General features: G+C 44.9%; 1 protein-coding gene and 1 long non-coding RNA gene across 5 annotated transcripts in view; one reads left to right on the top strand and one right to left on the bottom strand.

The window, feature by feature from the left end:
• Positions 1-4737: 4737 nt before the first annotated feature.
• On the bottom strand, positions 4738-12909 carry LOC114600217 (uncharacterized). 4 transcript variants are annotated; one of them, XR_003707489.2, is made up of 5 exons: positions 11415-11533; positions 10245-10349; positions 6775-6825; positions 6210-6369; positions 4738-4780 (listed from the first exon to the last, which is right to left on the bottom strand). It is a non-coding gene; the product is annotated as an uncharacterized LOC114600217 (long non-coding RNA). The 4 variants fall into 4 exon arrangements; XR_013393739.1 differs by having other exon boundaries at positions 4744-5484; XR_013393737.1 differs by lacking the exons at positions 4738-4780; positions 11415-11533 and adding an exon at positions 12718-12909.
• LOC114600211 (uncharacterized) overlaps positions 11287-18853 on the top strand; it is a 28146-nt gene continuing 20579 nt past the window's right edge. The window contains exon 1 of the mRNA XM_028736064.2: positions 11287-12034. Coding sequence (XP_028591897.2) covers positions 11302-12034 — 733 coding nt within the window. The 5' untranslated portion in view covers positions 11287-11301. The remainder of the gene's footprint in view (positions 12035-18853) is intronic.

Genomic DNA, 18853 nt, shown 5'->3' with positions numbered 1-18853 from the left:
AAGTAAGTAGTTTTAAAATGTGCCACAGTATATTTTGTCTTGAGATGAAAATTGCTTTTTACTCACTTTGCTAATGCCATAATTGAGACCTCTACTTCAATCCTTCAGTACTCAAGTTTAATGAGCTGGATTAGCAATAGTGTTAGTTTCTTCCATTTCCTGATTCCTGCTGATGAAGAGAACCATTTCCCTCCTTCAGTCCTCTTTAGAGAACTGCAGAAAAACCACTTAGCCAAATACTAATGAACTGTAAGGAGCAGCCAGCATTGTTCCATGGGAGATTAATTCATTGTTTGTCCGATGAGATATCTGTTGCCATTGATTTTGCAAGAGCACTATATAGTGTCAACCTACTGATCTATTTATTCCTCAGAATGCTTGCATAGCACAGAACAAAGGCTGGCAAATTAGGTAACATTGCACTTTTAACTGGAGCAATTTTCATTGGTTTGTGTACTGGCTTTCACCTTTCACAAAGCCATTCGTCTGTTAGATTGGTTAGTCAGAATCTATCAATTAAGTTAAACTAGCACACTTTAATGCAGTGTTTCCCAACCTTTTTTGGGCAAAGGCACACTTGTTTCATGAAAAAAATATCGAGGCACACCACCATGCCAGATGGGGAAAGGTCACTTTTTACTTATGTAAAAAAAAATAAAAAAAATAGTAACAGCATAGAAGGTAATGGTTATCTCTTTGATGTCTGATGGGAGGGCATTCCACAGGGCGGGCGCCACTACCGAGAAGGCCCTCTGCCTGGTTCCCTGTAACCTCACTTTTCACAGTGAGGGAATTGCCAGAAGGCCCTTGGCACTGGATCTCAGTGTCTGGGCTGAACGATGGTGGCGGAGACGCTACTTCAGGTATACTGGACCGAAACCGCTTAGGGCTTTAAAGGTCAGCACCAACACTTTGAATTGTGCTCGGAAAGGTACTGGGAGCCAATGTAGGTCTTTCAAGACTGTCGTTACGTGGTCTCGGCGGCAGGTAGCAGCGCTCACAGCTTACGGACTGCACCGTGTAACAGGTGTCTGGCCCAGCAGCCTAAGGCGGACAAGCCACTGAAACAGGCATTCAGAATCCATTCATTTCATAAAACCTGCAGGGCTCAAACTCTGTGTTTGTGTATGTGTGTGTTTCTGTTTTGCCCAAGGGTCTGGGGGTGGGAGAGAGCTCTTTAGCATGATGCTTTTAAAACAATTAAATTATCAACAAACAAACCTGATGATACGAATAGCAACGTCAGGTGCTACCGGGGGGTGGGGGAGAAGGGGGCCTACTCGGAAGTAAATACTGCGTCCAGGCGCAATTAGCGCTGATTTAAGGTGCACCAAGACTGCCTAAAAACCTCACTAAAGATATGCAACAAAGCGCTTCGTTGCAGAGGGGAGAGTTTGTGCACCGTGGAGGCTGGAGGGCTTCTATTCTACATGCGGGGGTTGGGGGGGCGAGGAAAATGTGCTCCGTGGGGGGGGCGGGGAAGGCAAGAAAAGGAGCTGAGCTCTAACTATAGGCTCCCACGCTTGAGCACGCCCGACTCGGTGGGGCGGACCACCCTCTCTCCTGGAGGAGGAGGAGGAAGAGGAGGAGATTCCCATCCACGGCGTGGCCTCCCGCGCTCCTGAACGGGAAATCTCTGCAGCCCAAGACTCTCCGCGAGGCAGCTCCTCCCTTCCTGCCTTGAGCCGCCGCCAGCCGCGCCCCCCTCCCCAGTTATCTGCTGCCTGCCAAGCCCCGCCCCTCTTCATTGTCCTCCCCTTCTGTTTATTCCCCTTCCTCCATCCCTCGCTTTTCCCCCTCTCTTTCCTTTTTTAAAAAAAATATTTTCTCTTCCCCTTCTTTTTTTCCACCCTTTCTTTTTTCTCTTTCTCCCCCCCCCCTCCCCGCCCTCCTGGGTTAAAGGATTTGAGCAATGGGTCTGGAGGTGGAGCTCGTCGGAGGATTAGCCCGACTCGCCCGCCTCCCTCCCACGGCACACTAGGCAACGTCCGGCGGCACACTAGTGTGCCGCGGAACACCGGTTGGGAAACACTGCTTTAATGGAGCTGATTTGGTCATGCTGAAGTCAATGTATGCATCTGGTATAATCTAGAACCTAGATGTTTGAATCTAAGGGCTGGTTCACATAGACCAGCATCACTGAATAAACACAACAGACTGAACTTTTAACAATGCCGGTTATGCAATGCTTATCAATTTACAGTAGTCAGATCATATGTTGCCAATCAAGTGCATAGAAATAGGTGATGTTCTTGCATGTGTGAATCAGCCCTTACTCCTGCTGTTCAAATGTTTAAAGATCTCTGAGGCAAATAATAAAACAATGCACATGCAAATGGAATCACCTGCTGTCATGGAGGCTGCAGAAGATCTCTATGACTCTCATTCAATCCAACAGTAGTTAGAGAGAAGTATGACTTCTGGTTAAAATGCTGAGGATTGTGCTCCACCCTTAAAGCCCATGGGAGAAAGAATACAATGTTTTCCAGCTACAAGAAACTATAGCTTGACAGGTTTTTAAAATTCAGAGTCCGAGACTAAGCAGTGCTAGGGGTACACTCTTGGCATGATTTTATTTTTATTTTATTTTATTGTACAACAGCCGTGCTGGGTGTCTTAGAACTCTTTCTTCTGTCTGATTTATTTTCTCAGCATGCCATGAATTCATTCTGGCTGCAAACAGAAAACATGTTTTAACGACTCAGTTCAGCGATGCTATATAAATGAAAAGAAGCCTGTTTCTGTTGGGGTAAGCGGGGGGCATATGGAACTGAAATCCTTACTGGGAGGAAAGACTGGCAGCAATCTATTGCCCTAGCACACATCTAGTTGGGGTTCAAGAAGCTAATGCTTAGTTACTGAATGCTAAGAAAATAATGGGCTTTGAGCTATACAGACCCAAGCCCAAAAGCTAAGAACATTGTTAATTTCATAAAAGTCAGTGGTAGTGGGCATTACTAATTATTTCCACGTATATAGTGTTCAGGGTGTTTTAGGTAACATTATCTCAGTCATCCTGATAATAATTTTGTTAGGTAGACCAGTATCCTCCCATGGTACAGGTGGGCATCTGAGACTAAGAGAGAGTAAAGACTGTAATCCAATGCACACTTATTGGGGAGTAAATCCCATTTAAATCACTGGGATTTGCTTCAGAGTAAGCATGGATAGGGTTGGGCTGTAACTGGCTTAAAGCCTCCTGGTTAAGTAGGAATGGAGAAGAATTTTGGAAATGGGGTTGTGTAATTAACTCAGACAGGATTTCCGTGAACCATCCCAAGCCAAGCTGTCCTCATACTTTTAAAGATGGCCTCCACTTGTGATTACCTAATGCCAGCCCTCTCGTCTACCAGCCTTTCTCTTCTCCTTCATCCCATCTTTCCTACATTTCCAAACAGGAGGGCTGGTGACTAGAGGAAGGAACCCCCCTGAGCTTTTTCAGGGAATTCTCCAAAAAGGCTCACAGAAGACTCAGAAACAGTTTAATTAAGATGAAGATGTTTTGCCCAACACTGTATCTCAGCTACTATCTACATTAAATGAGAATTAAAAGGGGTTGGGGAGGCAGAGTTGAGCTCCAGTTTGACTGGATAATCAAACTGAGATAACTCTGCCTAATCCTAAAGCCTTTAATGAACTGTATCTCTCTCTCTCTCTCTCTCTCTCTCTCTCTCTCTCTCACACACACACACACACACACACACCCCATTTGCTTAATATTGTCCTATTTATGGTTTTGTTAATGGCCTTTAAAAAGCATGGCCAGTGGCTACTAACAGAGCAGAACGGCATAAACCGCCAGAGAATGCTCTCTTAAGAATCACACACAGTCTAATATCATTGACCTTAGCGACTTAGAAGAAGGCCAGAACATTTAGATAATTAGAAGTCAAAATGAATGAGGGTACAGCTTAATTAAGAGTTATTCTGACACAGGGAATCTCACAAGAAAATCTGGCTAATCAGGAACTGCAAATAATCATAGTTCAGGTTGGGAGAAACTGCTGCATTAGAATAATTACAAAGATTTATGAGATACATGCTGTGCTGCAATAACAGATAATGGCATTAATAAGATATTTCATTATACCTCCTGTACATCATTTAATTACATGGTGACAGTTTGTCTCGAGGAACTCCCCCCGGCCACTGCATCTTAAAAGCTAGTAATAATAAAATCAATCTCTGTCCTGAAAAAAGCACTATTGACTAGGATTTGGAATAGTATTATGACTACTGGTGCATCACGGTTCTAGCCTGAATACAATTTCTTTGACTCATCTGCTTTGTGACAAGTGGTTCTCTCCCTATCTACAGGATAGATATCTATCTACAGGCCTTTTTAAGGGGGGGGGGGCGGAAATGTATAGAACCACTTTGTTGAGAATCATGGTTTCTGAGGCGAGTCCCTATTTCAGGAATTTTTACTGTTTGGAACAGACATAATTTTCTTGTTACTTTTCTGTAGACCTCAGAAACTTTCCATGTTAGTTTCTGCAAACAAACAAACAAACAAACAAACAAACCACCTCTGATAATTATTCAATCAGGTTAAATTTAATCGTACAAAATAGATGTGACCTTATTCGGAGACATAAAGCCAGCTCCATGCCTGGAGCCAAGACATTGCTGCAAATAATTTACCACTTTCCACTTCTTAGACCTCACCTCCCAGCTCCCTCCAAATCATATTTCTCACTTTATCAACCCCCTTCCCCAAATAACCTGGATTTGCCATTTTCTTTACAGCACCAGCCTCTTGGTAGAATCCTATTTCTTTCTAAGCAACAGGAAATGTAAAATGAAAAAAACAATTAAACCATGATGGTGATATGTCTGGATACAGTTTTCAAGCTGCTTTCCCCCCCCCCCCCCAAATCTGAAGATTTCTATGCATGTCCCATTATTTTGAGAGCTACTATTAATTTTTCTAAGATGCATTTATTTGCTTATTGATTGATTGCTGTAAATTTATAAGCTGACCTTTGGCATAATGCTTCTAGGCTGACAAACATTTAAAATTATAAAAACACACGTAAAGACCAGGCACAAAGCAAATCAATAAAGCTGCAGCCACCACCAGCCAATAATGTAAAATCCATCAGAACCCATCAGACACAACTAAAAGCAAACTACACAACATGCTGGAATGCTGGGGGAGAAGAAGGCATTTGTTTGGCCTTCAAAGAATATCAAACACCCCATCAACACTATACATTTAAACTCGTATTATAACATTCTAACTAGTCATGGCTTCCCCCAAGGAATTTGCTTCTCCACCCTGCCACCCCCACAGCATGCTCTCTAAATCCCCAATCCTTCAGAGCAGATTTGGGAGAAGGAACACAGAAGAGAAGTTCTGTTGCACAAACAGAAACCTTTGCATTAAACTACCTCTCCAGTTGCATACGGTCCATGATATATTAACTCCATCTTGTTTTCAGCAAGTTGTTTTGTCCCATGTGAACCAATCTTCTATTACCACTAATTTTTAAGCATAATAAGACAGTAGTTTAAAAACCAGTAATCCAATCCCGCCATGGCATTTAGAAATGAACAAAGCTTTTTCAGTCAGTCTTGGTTCTCCATTCCAAATTCTCCAAATGGTTTTCTGCCACCACTCTAAAATTATTCAGTCAGGCCTCTACAATCATGTCTATTCATACAGAGAAACAATATTTTTTGGTATACATCCATATTGGTCAAAACAATTCCCCCCCCCCCAAACCATGATAATGGAAGATTTGCCCAATTATCTTTCATAGCACTGCCTAGTAATTTCTGGTGTTTATCACAAGAGCTGAGTCATCAGCATAATGTTGCATATTCAAGCCTTGTTTTCTGTTAGTTGGGGTGGGCAACGTTTTGGTTCCGTGGGCCAGATCCTTATCAGGATCAGTCTTGTGGGCCAAATGTAACAGGTGGGTGGGAAGGCCTGACATCATGTGCAAGGTGCTTTGAAGTCCCTAAGCTGGTACTTCAAAGCACCTTGTAAGGCTAAATGCAAACTCCTTGGTAACAGCATACCCTCACAGTCTTCGCTTCTTCGCCCCACAGAAATGCCCTTTCATTTGACCTTTTAAAAGTATTTTTATTAAATTTTATCCCTATAACCCAAATAACAAAATAGAACTTCATGACATAAAAACCAAACCAAGGATGCTATGAGGTGTTACATTAATAAGAAAAAAATAATAATTAAGAACCACCTTGAATTGAGCATAAAGTCAGTTCAAGAACTTGAGTACTGGCTCTGTCTCCAGCAATCCACCCGCTCTCAGGACAAAACCTCTACTCCAAACCATCGCCAGTTGGCACTACAGTAGTCTTGCCTTGAGGTTATGAATCCATGAGTGATGGTCGCTATATCTGAACATGAAAGAAAAATATGTCAGCACTGCTGGGGATTTTTCTCTTTGTAGATAAGAAACTGGAGTTGGTAACCTGATAGATTGCATGCAAGTTTCACATACCGAAGAGATGAGGTTACATATTTGCTCAAACCTGTAAATTAAGATCTGCAGTGATATACAGCTGCTTTGAGTTGTTCCCAGTGACAGTACAAGGAAAACAGCTGGGAAGTATGTAAACTACAAGTGGTTCGAAAATGACTTGCAAGTTGTTTGGGGTCATCGTTATTTATAATACTCAAAATATAACCAGTCTTCATATTGCATTTGGGAAAACAATCAGCTGATGGAATACAAGGAAATAACAGATATGTGAATGTGTTAGACAAAATGTTAATAAAAATGCCTCAATAGCCACAGCTACCTCACTGGGAGTGGAATTCAGGACTCTCTTGTCTTCTCTGTTTTTCTGGTTCTGAAAATGAGCAGGATAAATGTATGAGTTCTAATCGGCTGCCTTTGTTGTAACCTCTTGGGGCTAGCAAGGATATTTCCTACTCCTACAAATGCTGGTGGGATTCTTCCCCCTTTTATTGGCAGCATCAGAACAAGCTGCATATGGAGATAGGACGGGGCCAGTGTGTTATAGATGGAAGAATACCTGATATGAGGCATTATAAAGCATTATATGCTAGAATACAGGCAACGACCAATTTACACGGGTTCAATATGTGTGTGGCCATGGACATGCACGTCGTGGCAACCCAGAAGTGGCTGGAAAATGGGGGGAAATGGGCTTATGTGTGCTCTGCTGTCGCATGTGATGACCTGGAGATTGAAGAGGCCAGTCCCCTGTGTTACTGGAGGAATCACCAATCTGGATACATTCCCTGATTCGAAAGAGGGAAGTCTCATTGACACAACAGACAGCCCTCACAGGGGTGGTCAAAAGCAGATCATTGATTTTCTCAGCAAAAGAGAGCAAATGCTCCAATCGGTCCTGATGAAGCAGATTTACCTCCTGCAGCAGATACTGACTGGATGGTGGCAAGACCAGAATGGTAAAGCATGCAGAGATGCCACAGGCAGCCTCCCTTGTAGGTAGACACGTTGCTCTCCCAGGAGATGTTAATGATGCAGTTTAAGCTAGTGTGTTGTCATGGTCAGAGTGCTGCACTAAGGGCAGGGAGATCCAGCTTCAAATTCCCACTCCCCCATGAAGATCACTTGGGCCAGTCAGCATCTCTCACCACAACCTAGCTAACAGGGTTGTTATGAGGACAAAGTGGAGGAGGTGGGGACTATGTACACCACTCTGGGGTCATTGGAAAAAGTCATAAAGAAAGAAACACGTTTTCACAATGCACAGAGATGAGGAACCTGTGGCGCTTCAGTTGTTGCTGGACTACAAATCCATTCATCTCTGACCATTGACCATGCTAGCTGGTGCTGATGGGAGCTGGAGTCCAACAACATCGGGAGGGCCACAGCATCCCCACCCCTGTATGACTAGTTCCCTCTTGGTATACAATCTGAAAATGACTATACTTGCCCCACCAATTCTGACATTCTCTGCTCTAACCCTCCTCTAACTCTACTGCCTCCATAGAACTGTACAGGCTATGATGTCAGCAAAGGAAGCAATTGCCTGAATTCTAAACCCAGGGTTTTTAGTCCATTTGTGTGTGAGCATGGCACATCCTTGGCTGCCAGAATTTGAAGATGAATTGAACTCTGCTTTGGCTTCCTGCTGCCTTTTAGGGGGATAGTAAAAAACAAACGTGTGCACATTATTAAACACCCGATGGAATATGTGCAAAGTCGGAGAGGGGCGTGTGTGTGTGTGTGTGTGTGTGTGTGTGTGGAGCAAGAGGAGGAAAATGTTGCAGTCAGTTTCTGGAGCAAGGTTGCTAAAAGAAATAAGCAGTGCTGCTTTGTAAACAGAATCCATGTTGCACCGTTACAGCCATGCTGTGCTTCATAACCTTACATGGCAAAAGAAAGGCTGCATTACAGAAAAGAAAAGAAAAAAACCCCTTGGAGGTAGAATTATGAAACTCTGGGAGTCAGTTTCATTTCTAAATGTCATGCTGTTGTGGTTCCCAGCCCAGTCTGTTCAGTGTCTGCTCTATTCACACTGTCCTTTGTATGGCAAAAGGATCCGCTGCCCACAAGAAATGTAATACCCCCCCCTATGTATTGGAATGATTGGAGGGCACCTGAAATGTTTAGATAAATCCTAAGGTTGCCTAAACAAGAGTGCTGCTTGAATAGGGTCACAGAGAAGGGAGGAATGCAAGCTCAATGCAGATAACTGGGATCAAAAGTAAAATAAATAAATAAATTCAGGAACCCTGGGAGGCAGTCTCTTGGATACCAGTGGCACAAAAGGGATCTTTGTAGGAGGGAGTCCTTTTCAGTTACAATAGACCAGGCTAGGCGGGCAACAATCTTTTTGTTTAAAAAACAGAGACTGGCAGCTCAATTTACAACATGTTTAAGATGGAGTCTTGAAGGCTGCAATCCCAAGTGAAGCAAAACTCTTGCTAAAGACTCACTTCTGAGTAAATGTGCCTAGGATTGGTATCACATGTCTTGTGCCTCACTTGCCCAAGATCTGAATGCCTGCCCCCAGCTTGACACATCACTCCTCAGAAAATAACAAAGTCCCTGATTTTATTTATAATGGTCTGTAGAGGTACTGCAGCTTAAGGAACCAGACCGGGAAAGGGGAAAGATTGTGGGCAGTCGAGGAAATGGCAGGAGTTGGGAAGAAAGTGTGATGAACATTCATTTGTAATGTTTTCGAATCCGGAGTTCTAGAGAGCAGGGCTGGGGAGCCTTTTGGGTACAGCATTAATCTAATATTGGCCAGCTGGCTACAAATAAAAATGTACCTGTGATTTCTTTCATAGGCACACTCTCTCCAACAAAGAATTTGCTGAGAGGCTACATATATGGTTAACCAAGCAGGTGGTGCCTGGCTGGGGGATGATTTATTAAGGAAGTAGAAGTTGGCACTTCCTGCTCGCAGGTTCTTCTCCTGAAGTGTGATGCCTTATGCAAGGCTGGGGGGGAATCTGTTGCCTTCCAGATGTTGCTAGGCCATAAAACTCCCATAATCCCTGAGCACTGGCCATGTTGACCAGAGCAGGTGGGAGTTGGAGTCCAGCAAATATCTGGAGCGTCAGAGATTTCCCACCCTGCTTTAAAAAATGGCAGTACTGGATTGAACCAAGACAAGCTTAAGACAACAAAATGCAAAATCGAAATGTGGCTGATGGGCTTTGTTTAACTTGGTGGTTCACAAATCGTGCAAGTTTGGCCCTAAATGTATTTAGGAACTCACAAATCTGATCACTGGTGAAATCTCTGTTATGCTCCTTATGGGTATGCAGAAGCACGAAACAGGCTTGCATCTCACATCACCAGGGGAAAAACCACCCAAATCAGTCTTGCCAGTTCTTTTACAAATACTCAGTGGAGAAAATATGTTCAGACTTTGGATGCAAATTTGTTGTAGTCCCCTTTCTCTTTCTTAGGAAGTTCTGTTGGAAACAGACTGCTGGAAACATTTATTCAGGTTCTACTTGGGGAAAAAAGCCTTGCATTTCCTCCCTAGGCTTTGTGATTTATCTCCTGCATTTCAAGGCAAATTTGCATAACACTCACTGAACTCCCATCTTCAGAGCTGCTGGTTTCCCTCTAGGTCCAACGAAGGCAAAGCAGCATTTGATGTTTTCTTCTTCACAAGTTGGGAGGATCAGCAGTATTGGACTGAGGGGGTAAGCTCTCTGAACTAATTTTAAATTCATCAGTCAGCAAGAAGCAAGCTTGTTCTGTTTCAGCCTACCAGAGCTCAGCCTATAGGATGCAGGGGAAGTTTTGAGTTACCTTAAATCTTAGTCAAGTAAGGACACTTTGGATGATACTGCTGATATATGCAGCACTTTCCATCTCTTCCAGGTAAAGATGTCAAATTCTCCTCCAGCAAACCACCTGCAAAGAAAAGCAGAAATTTGACATCTGAAGTTTTCCTGCATCTGCATGCTGGAACAGCTTCACCTGATTTAATTTCTGTTTGTCATATAGCCATTAAAGGAACAAGAGTCCAACAAGGGGAAAAGCTTCACAGGTTCTGTTTGAAAGACCATTTTGCCATTTGCTGGCCATGGGAAATCTGGCAACATACAACTTCTAACCTATGGTCTTCTGGTCAGCCCACGTACTGTCACATACAGGGCTCAGGTTTGGGCATTCCACTGCAAACTCTCAATACTGATGTTAGTTATGGCATTCCAGATGCTAAATCCTGGATCTGGCTGTGCAAATGCACCATTGCCTAGAAGTTAGCATAGCTTTGGGTGTCTCCTAGGGAAAGGTAGCATCCATCAGTGGTAGAATGTTTGCTGTGGGATGCCCTCCTAAGAGAGGTTTGCCTGGTTGCCAATTTTTACTCTCTTTTTTTGGCACCAGGTGAACTCTCTCTCCAGCTCTCTCTTTAATTATCTTAGGCTTTCAAGACGTGCTTCCAGGGCTAATGGAATGTGTGCGAGTGACCATGGGAAAAAGGCTGTTTGTTGGACACAACACATACCTGAGGAACATGTATCTGGGAAAGAGAAATGTGCAAACCTTTACAATGGGTGTCTCCAAGACCCTCAGAAGAAAGCCAACAATATGGATTCCAGAGCCCAGTCTGCACTTTTTTGCATTCAGATTCTCTCAAACCTCCTATCATTCTTCTGCCTCTGCCTATCTGCCAATTTAAGATAACACTTCATACATCTGATGGCATGCTTATACACCACAGGGATCATCAACTTTTTCAGACCCCTGGACACATTTGCAAATGGGAAAAACTGTACTGGGCGCTACACACACAGCAGGACCTATTATATTAGCTACAATAAAATTCTTCAAGCCTAATCAAAGTGACGAGGAGGGAACGATGCGGGCATCACGGAAAGCCTCTGTGGGCACTTGTGCGCCCATGGGCCCCGCACACGGACCAGTCTCTAAGGGGCCACAATACTCTTTAATTGCTTTGGCTGCAAGACCTACCACCACTCCTCTAGAAACCATTCAGTCAAATAAGCAAGACCGAGGCGCGCTGGCAGCTGCTGCTGCTGCCCAGAGATGGGCTGTGAGAGCAGAGCAGCTCCCTTCGCCGATGATGATGACGATGATGTCACGGCCGGAGTCCTTCCTCAGCTGCCCTGCCTGTGACCCTGGAGGGAGCAGGAGAGATCCGGCCGGCAGCCCCTCCGTTTCCTCTTGCCCGGGGCGGGAGTGCTGCCAGGGCCTCTGGGCTTGTCTGCGGGTTCAACCTCGTGGTCTTGCTGGGACCGCGGGGACTCTTCCCCCCCCGTCTCCCTCTCTCGCACTTGGCGCTTGTGCGACCCCGGGAGGAGCGAGCGGCGGCGCACCCCGGCCCCCTCCTGGGCGGAGCTCGCCGCTGCGCTCTTGCGAGAGCCGCCGCCGAGACTGCTGCGCGCTCGCCCGGGCAGTGGCGCGGCGAAGCTGGAGCCGACGAGGCGCGCGGAGATCGCGACTGCTAATCCGCGGAGATCGCGCCGGCTTCGCCATGAGCTTCCCTCGGCCCTTGCGCCGATCCGTCAGCCTGAGCTCTGCGCGGACCCTGAGGCTCGTGGTGCTGGGACAGGGCGCCGTGGGCAAAACAGGTACCGTCCCGTCCACTCCCGTGGGTGCGGGTGTCCTTAAGCACGGGGGCAGGGGGGACGTTTCGCCACTCGAGCGCCGATCATTCCCTCTCGGGGTGGGTAACCCGCGTCCCTTCCTTCTCCACGTGGAGGGCCGGCCGGCAGCGCTCTCTTTCCAACCCGTAGAAATCGTCCCCTGCAGGCTGCGCTCCCGCCATTAGCGCCAAGAAGAAACTTTCCGGCTCTGCTAAGATCTTCTTCCTGGGTCTCGGATCTACAAAAGGCGCTGGCTCTGAGACAAGCCCTCCTTTCCCCCAAAAACACCTTAAAAATAATCTCTTTAACAACCCACAAACTGAGCCGCAAAAAGCAGGGAGGGTCCCGCTGCCGCTCTCTCATCCTTCCCCTCTAGAAGTTAAACTCCCCCTTTTGCAAACCGAATTTGCTGCCGGAAAAGAGGGTCCCTTGTCAGTGTCGTCCCCCCCCCCCGGGCCCGATTCGCTTACCCTTCCTCATTTACGAACACTTCTAACGCCTCGACGGGGCAGCCCCACCCGTTACACAGACGTGGGGGTTCCGCGGACGTTTCCCCGCAAAGTGTGGCCCCTTGAACCCCTGTGGACCTGCCCGAGCCAGTCGGGGAGAGAGAGTAGAAGACATGGCCGCTCGCCCTTCTTCCCACTTTCCCCTGCTCCGAGTCTCACCTCGGTACCAGGTGAAGGACCACCTGGAAGGCACTAGGTTGGCAAAGGCTGATTTGGAGGGTTGCAGGCTCTCCATGCCTCCAATAGACTCCCCAGGCGTCCGTTGATGTATATGTTAAACTTGCAAAGCAAAATCCCCTACTCAACATCTGTTTTAACAGTCAAGGAGTGATTGGTTTGTTTCCAGTAATCCCAAGGACTGCCACTGCGCTGCTCACCTCATCCAGCCATCTTTACCAGGCTCCCAGTGACAGGGAAACCTCAGATAGCCCACCAGAAATTGGCCAGTAGTGGGCTACACTTTGGCTTAGTGTGCATATTGCCTTGCATTTCTTGCTCTAATTTTGTCATTTAATCCCACTCATCCTCAGGGGAGTGCAGGGCGGTGGTGCAGCTGTGTTGTTTTAGACTCCGGACTTAATGGTTTCATGTACCACAACCTCTTTAGACAATGATGTGCATTACTTCAAAATGTGACAAGCCAGTGCTGCTGCATTTGGGGTGGGAGGTTTCTGCTCATTGTGCTGAATGGGGTCCTGGATGTCTGTCTGTCTCAAAGCCATGCCTTGATAGCACCCTTGGTTCAGGGAAGCATATATGCTGTGTCTTCCTAAACAACAACCCTGTTGGGTAGGATGGCCCAAAGCCATGTGTGCTTCATGATGAGACAGGGATTGGGCAAAGTCAGACAATCTTATCTGCTGCGCTGCCCTGGTTCTCCATGAAGTTAGGCTGAGAGACCTATGGCATGCTTAAGCCCACCTATTGAGGTTTATAACCAAAGAGGGAATTGAAACGGGACATTCTGACTTAATTTAATTGTTCTCAGGGTACTTCCTACAAAATGTGCCCCCACCCCTTGTTGACATCCAGAAAGTTGTAAAATGATGTGTGAAAGAAGTAGAGGGAAATGCCTCTTTCAGCTTCTTTCATGTGTTCAAACCTGGGAGGAGATCAAAAGGAAGGGCATTTACAAAGCAGCTTTTTCATCCAGAAGATCAAACGGCTCAGGATCACAATATCGCAATACTGTCCCTCTGTGTTCACCATCTGAGGCTCTTCTTCGTGTGCCTCCTCCATGGGAAGGTGGCAACATGAAAACAGGCCTTTTCTGTAGTGGCTCCCCATTTGTGGAATGCTCTATTTTAGGTGCCAGGTGAAAATATTTCTCTTCAACCAGGCCTTTGGCTGATTAATATTCTACAGACTTTTAAATGTGTCTGTGGGAAGCATGGGTTATTGTTTGTTGTTTTTGTTTTAACTATTCACTTGTGTTTTTACCTTGTATTTTATTCTGTGAACCGCCTTGAGATCTTGTGATGAAAGGGCGGTATATAAATTTAATAAATAAATAAAATAAATAAAAATCAAGATCCTTTTCAGGTTGAAAGGACATTGAAATCCCAACCCCTCTGCAACACACATGCGATTCGCCGCTAGATGGTTGTTTCAACAGACCCATATAAGCGTGTTGCACATTTCCCTGCGCAGTGGGATGTTCTGGCGTGTAATTTCTTTGGATAAAAGAGCACTGGAGACATATGATGCCTTTGCAATATATGCTTTAATTACAAATGTACAACTAGAGTATAGTTGAAAGCAAGCAGACTCCTGAAAACAAGTAGCAGATTCCCAGAGGCGTAGCCGATTCTCAGAGATCTGTGCACTTCCAGTTTTTCAGATAACTAGGAAAAGCTACATATGACTTCAGTGCTTTCATTTTGGAGGAAAAAGAAACTGCAATGCCTCCATCCTGAGCGTTCTCTTAGTTTAGATGAAGACCCTGTACTTGTGTTCTCCTGGAAATTGCTCCCCCCTGACTGCTTTTTGTCACTGGGTGTGGGAAAATAGCTGCCACATAGGTGATGGGATCTGGATCAGGAGCACCTCTTTAGATAAGGATTCCCAGCTGCTATAACTCCAAAATAACAGCAGCTAGGGTAAGCAAGCTTATGTTAAACTACTAATATCCTATGTAGTTTGGCCCTAACTCTAGCTAGAAACTCTCAGTGGCTCTTTCCCTCTTCATCCTTTTGTGCCTGTCCATTGTTGGCATCCAGTCAGAATCCATAAACTGGCTGGTTCCTGTTCAGGAAAATGACCCACAAGCAATTGGGGGGAAAAGTCTTCTTCCTGAGTACTCATGCACAGGGATCAATCCAGCCAAACCCACAATACCCCTCCCCTATCAAGAGATGAGTTAAATGCTTGTGACTGCCAGCGTTGCTCAGTAAAAGACAACATAGCATGTTAACAAGAACAAAGAAAATGCAAGATGATACATGACATCATCAATACATGTTTGGTTTGTTTCCTCTGGACTAAAACAAATTAACTCTCACCATTCAAATCACCAGTGTTGGCAAAAGGGCAATGTCTAACCCTTGAAGAAGGCTCTTGCCCTGGGCATGCCAGTTTATATCCTATTTAATTTCATGTTCATTAGGATGTCTTCAGCCACAGCCCCTCTCCTAGTCCTCCATCACTTGGGTGAGTTTCTAAGATGAACAGAGCTAACATAACATGACGATGCAGAGAATCTCTCTATACTGTTTTCCTAGAACTTCATTCCAAAAAGAAGTATCTGTATCACCGAAGGCTTTGTCATTAACATTTGCTATTTTGTAGCAGGTTTGCATTTTTCCCAGGCACCCACTAACCCCCTCCACCATATACTACGTATGAAATAAAAACACTTATTTCTGAAAATGCCAACCCACAGTTTCCCCTGGTGCGTATAGTATTTCTCTTCATCCAGAGGCTGCAGAAGAGGACTCCGCTTCTGTTGCTTTTCATGCTGATTGGCAAAGGATCCAGACACAATGGATGTGTGTGTTGCACAGTTTGATTGCAACATAGCTGATTTCTGTTTCACAAATAGCTGGCACGGGGGGAATTGTGGGGGCTGAGTCAGCTGGGGAGCATGGTGAAGTTACTTGAGCACTCAAAGTATTATTAAAATGATACATATATTGTTATTCTGAGATTCCCATTGCGGACATTTGTTGTGGGCTAAAAAGTGAGGTTCAAGTACAGGTTGACTCTTTAATCTTTAACAGGGCCTTTTCTCTCTCCAACTGCTACCTCAGAGGAGTCACTTACAATGGCAGGCTTAGATTTCCACCAGTTGCCAAACCAATGATGTTAAATTAAGCAGCCCTATAGGAATGTGCCCACACCAAAGGGTGGAATTCATCTAGCGAGTCCCATCAGCGCAAGACCTGTGTGATGGGGCTTCTCCTTCAGTGCCTACTCACTGCAATGCCCTGTGAAATTGGCTGTGGGTGTTGGTAGCCAAATTACTGTAGATTTGCCTAATCCTAAAGGGGCCCCAAAAGCAACTTGTGGTGATCTGTTGTGGAACAACCCCAGATGTTGAAGAAGATAGCAGGGGTTAGCCAGACCTTGTTGCTGGTTGTGAAGGGGCCCCCATGACAGTTCAAGTTTCAGGACCCCCAAATGTGGGTCTGCCACTGCCTGCCTCCTCAGCTTTATTTGTTTTGCTACCCCCTTGGTTTCCTGGCCTACAGTGTCTAGGTCTCCAAAGCCCCCTGAAAAGTTCATTCTTTCCCTTCCTAACAGCAAGTAGCCCCTCGTGTTCCTCGTCCTGTGTGAAGATTTGATCAGCTGAAGGGACCTTTCACATCTGTCCTAAGGATGACCCAGTTTGCCAACATTTTATTCTTGACAACTCTCCCCATCCTTGAGCAGCAGATAACCCCTGAGTGTGGCACGGAAGATACAGGCATCATGAAGTTTTAATCTAGTATATATAAGATTTCCTGTTGAAATTGAGAAAACATGCTGAGGCTGAAAATACAACCAGGTTTGCAGTGTTAGGTTTCAAAGCTTGCTCCTTTACAATTAATTTCCCTTGCTTCAAGAAGGAAGGAAACTTCACAATTCACTGCAGATGTAATGTGGTTTCCCTAATCATAGCCAATGCAGGTTTCAGTGCTTCGGCTGAAGATGCCCTAATAAAACTGCCCGCTTCCCCATAGAGTGCCAGAAGTTGAATAGCAGGTTACTTTCTTTGATGTAAATGAAAATGTGCCACTTTAATTTGGAACTTTCAGAGGGGTGGTCATGTTAGTCTGTTGCAACAGAAACGACTTCTGGCAACCTGGAGATCAACATATTTATTATGGCTTAAGATTTTGCAGATTAGAGTCAATTTCATCAGATGCAATCCTCAGTGGATAGGTGCTTATACATTGGTGTAAAGGGTGCGGGGGGCAAGAGCAGGTGTTGGAATCAAATAACAATGCAACGCAAAATCTGTTGTCTGTGACAGTTACTTGGAGCATACATGCATGTAAAATAAGTACAGTGAGCCCACACAGCAACAGTAATTGTTGGTTTTAATTAAGAATGCTTGAAAAAAAGTTGAACAATTAAAGTTATCCTTTTTGGTGGTGTAATTTTTTACTACATTTTTCAAACATTTTCACAATAGTAAAGGTAAAGGGACCCCTGACCATTAGGTCCAGTCGTGGCCGACTCTGGGGTTGCGGCGCTCATCTCGCTTTATTGGTCGAGGGAGCCGGCATACAGCTTCCGGGTCATGTGGCCAGCATGACTAAGCCGCTTCTGGCGAACCAGAGCAGCGCACAGAAACGCCGTTTACCTTCCCGCCTGAGCGGTACCTATTTATCTACTTGCACTTTGACGTGCTTTCGAACTGCCAGGAGCAGGGACCGAGCAACGGGAGCTCACCCCGTTGCAGGGATTCGAACCGCCAACCTTCTGATCGGCAAGTCCTAGGCTCTGTGATTTAGACCACAGCGCCACCCACGTCCCGTGGTGAATAATCTTCATCAAATAGTTACATGGTTTCATAAACCCTTCTGCAGGGTTTATACTCACACCTTTTCAACTGCATTTTATCCTTATCAATTAAAGTTAACATTTTAGCTGAGCTCTGTATTTTGATATCAGTATATAAATATGGGAAGAAGGCTCATTTTAATCAGTCAGCCAGTTATTTGATTTGTATGCCTGTTAAAACTATGCTCAAAGCAACTTAGAACATTTGAAGGATTACATAATTACAAACAACAAAACAAAAATAAAACGTCAAAAAGTAAACAACCAAACTGAACAATTTATACGTAAATCATAAGCAGATATCAAGTAAAGATACAAAAAATTAATAACAGCAACAACCCCCCTACTTACAAACCCCCCTTCAGTGGCCTCAGCTTTTGTACCTGGAGTCAGTCAGGGCCCCGCCCTCCCAGTCCACATGGAAAATGCCAGCAAGGCAGGGAGCAGGTCTTTCTGGACTCACAGCCAATATGGGTTTCAGTAATGGGAGTGATCAGTAATTTTATTTAAAAAGGCAATCCAAACAGATAATTTGGCAACAGCAACATGCGCTGCTCACCACTAAGGGAGGCAGTCCATAGCACTGGTGTATTTATTCACCTTTGCAAATCCCCATATTACATATACACAAGTGTTGAAGCATGTCTCCCTAGGAGTTGCAGTCGTCGAACTTCTAGACTAGGAGAGTCAAAAGGAATTTCACAGAATGAAGCTAGACATTGCATTGCTCCCATAAACCATATTGAACGTCATAAAGTCCTGAATCAGCAAGAGGTTCCTCGTGGGTAGAGCCACTGTGTGTATTCTCACCCCCTGCCCAGCTGCTTGCTTGTAGCATTGAACAGACTCATCTGTATAAAAGTTCTCACTATTGAGTAATTGCAAGTGAGATCTTTCAAAAAAATAAATAGCAGATGGCAAGTGCAGTTGCTACTATTGTCACCTGAACACGTGGCTCATTCAATTACTTCCCCCAAAGAATCCCAAGAATGGTAGTTTGTTAACGGTACTTGGAATTGCATGAAGGGGAAACTACAGTTCCAAGATTCTCTGGGGGCAGGCCTTGTGCTTTATATGTGCATTGGATTCACTTTCAATGTATGGGGTGGATCTGCAGATAATTTAGTCAAGGGGGAAATCTAGAATGTTTGAAAGATTAAAAAAATTAAAAAGTAGAAAATCCCAAAGAATTTAGTAAGCGGGGAAGTGTGGTTGATCTGGACATTCTCACCAGTCAATTTTAGCAGTGTAAAGCAGTTACTCTTTATGACTTCAACCCAGGAATGGGGAACTTATTGATTCCAACTCC

The sequence above is a fragment of the Podarcis muralis genome, chromosome 1 (genome assembly GCF_964188315.1).
Source record: "Podarcis muralis chromosome 1, rPodMur119.hap1.1, whole genome shotgun sequence".
NCBI classification, from domain to species: Eukaryota; Metazoa; Chordata; class Lepidosauria; order Squamata; family Lacertidae; genus Podarcis; species Podarcis muralis.
This window is presented reverse-complemented; position numbering and strand designations above follow the sequence as displayed.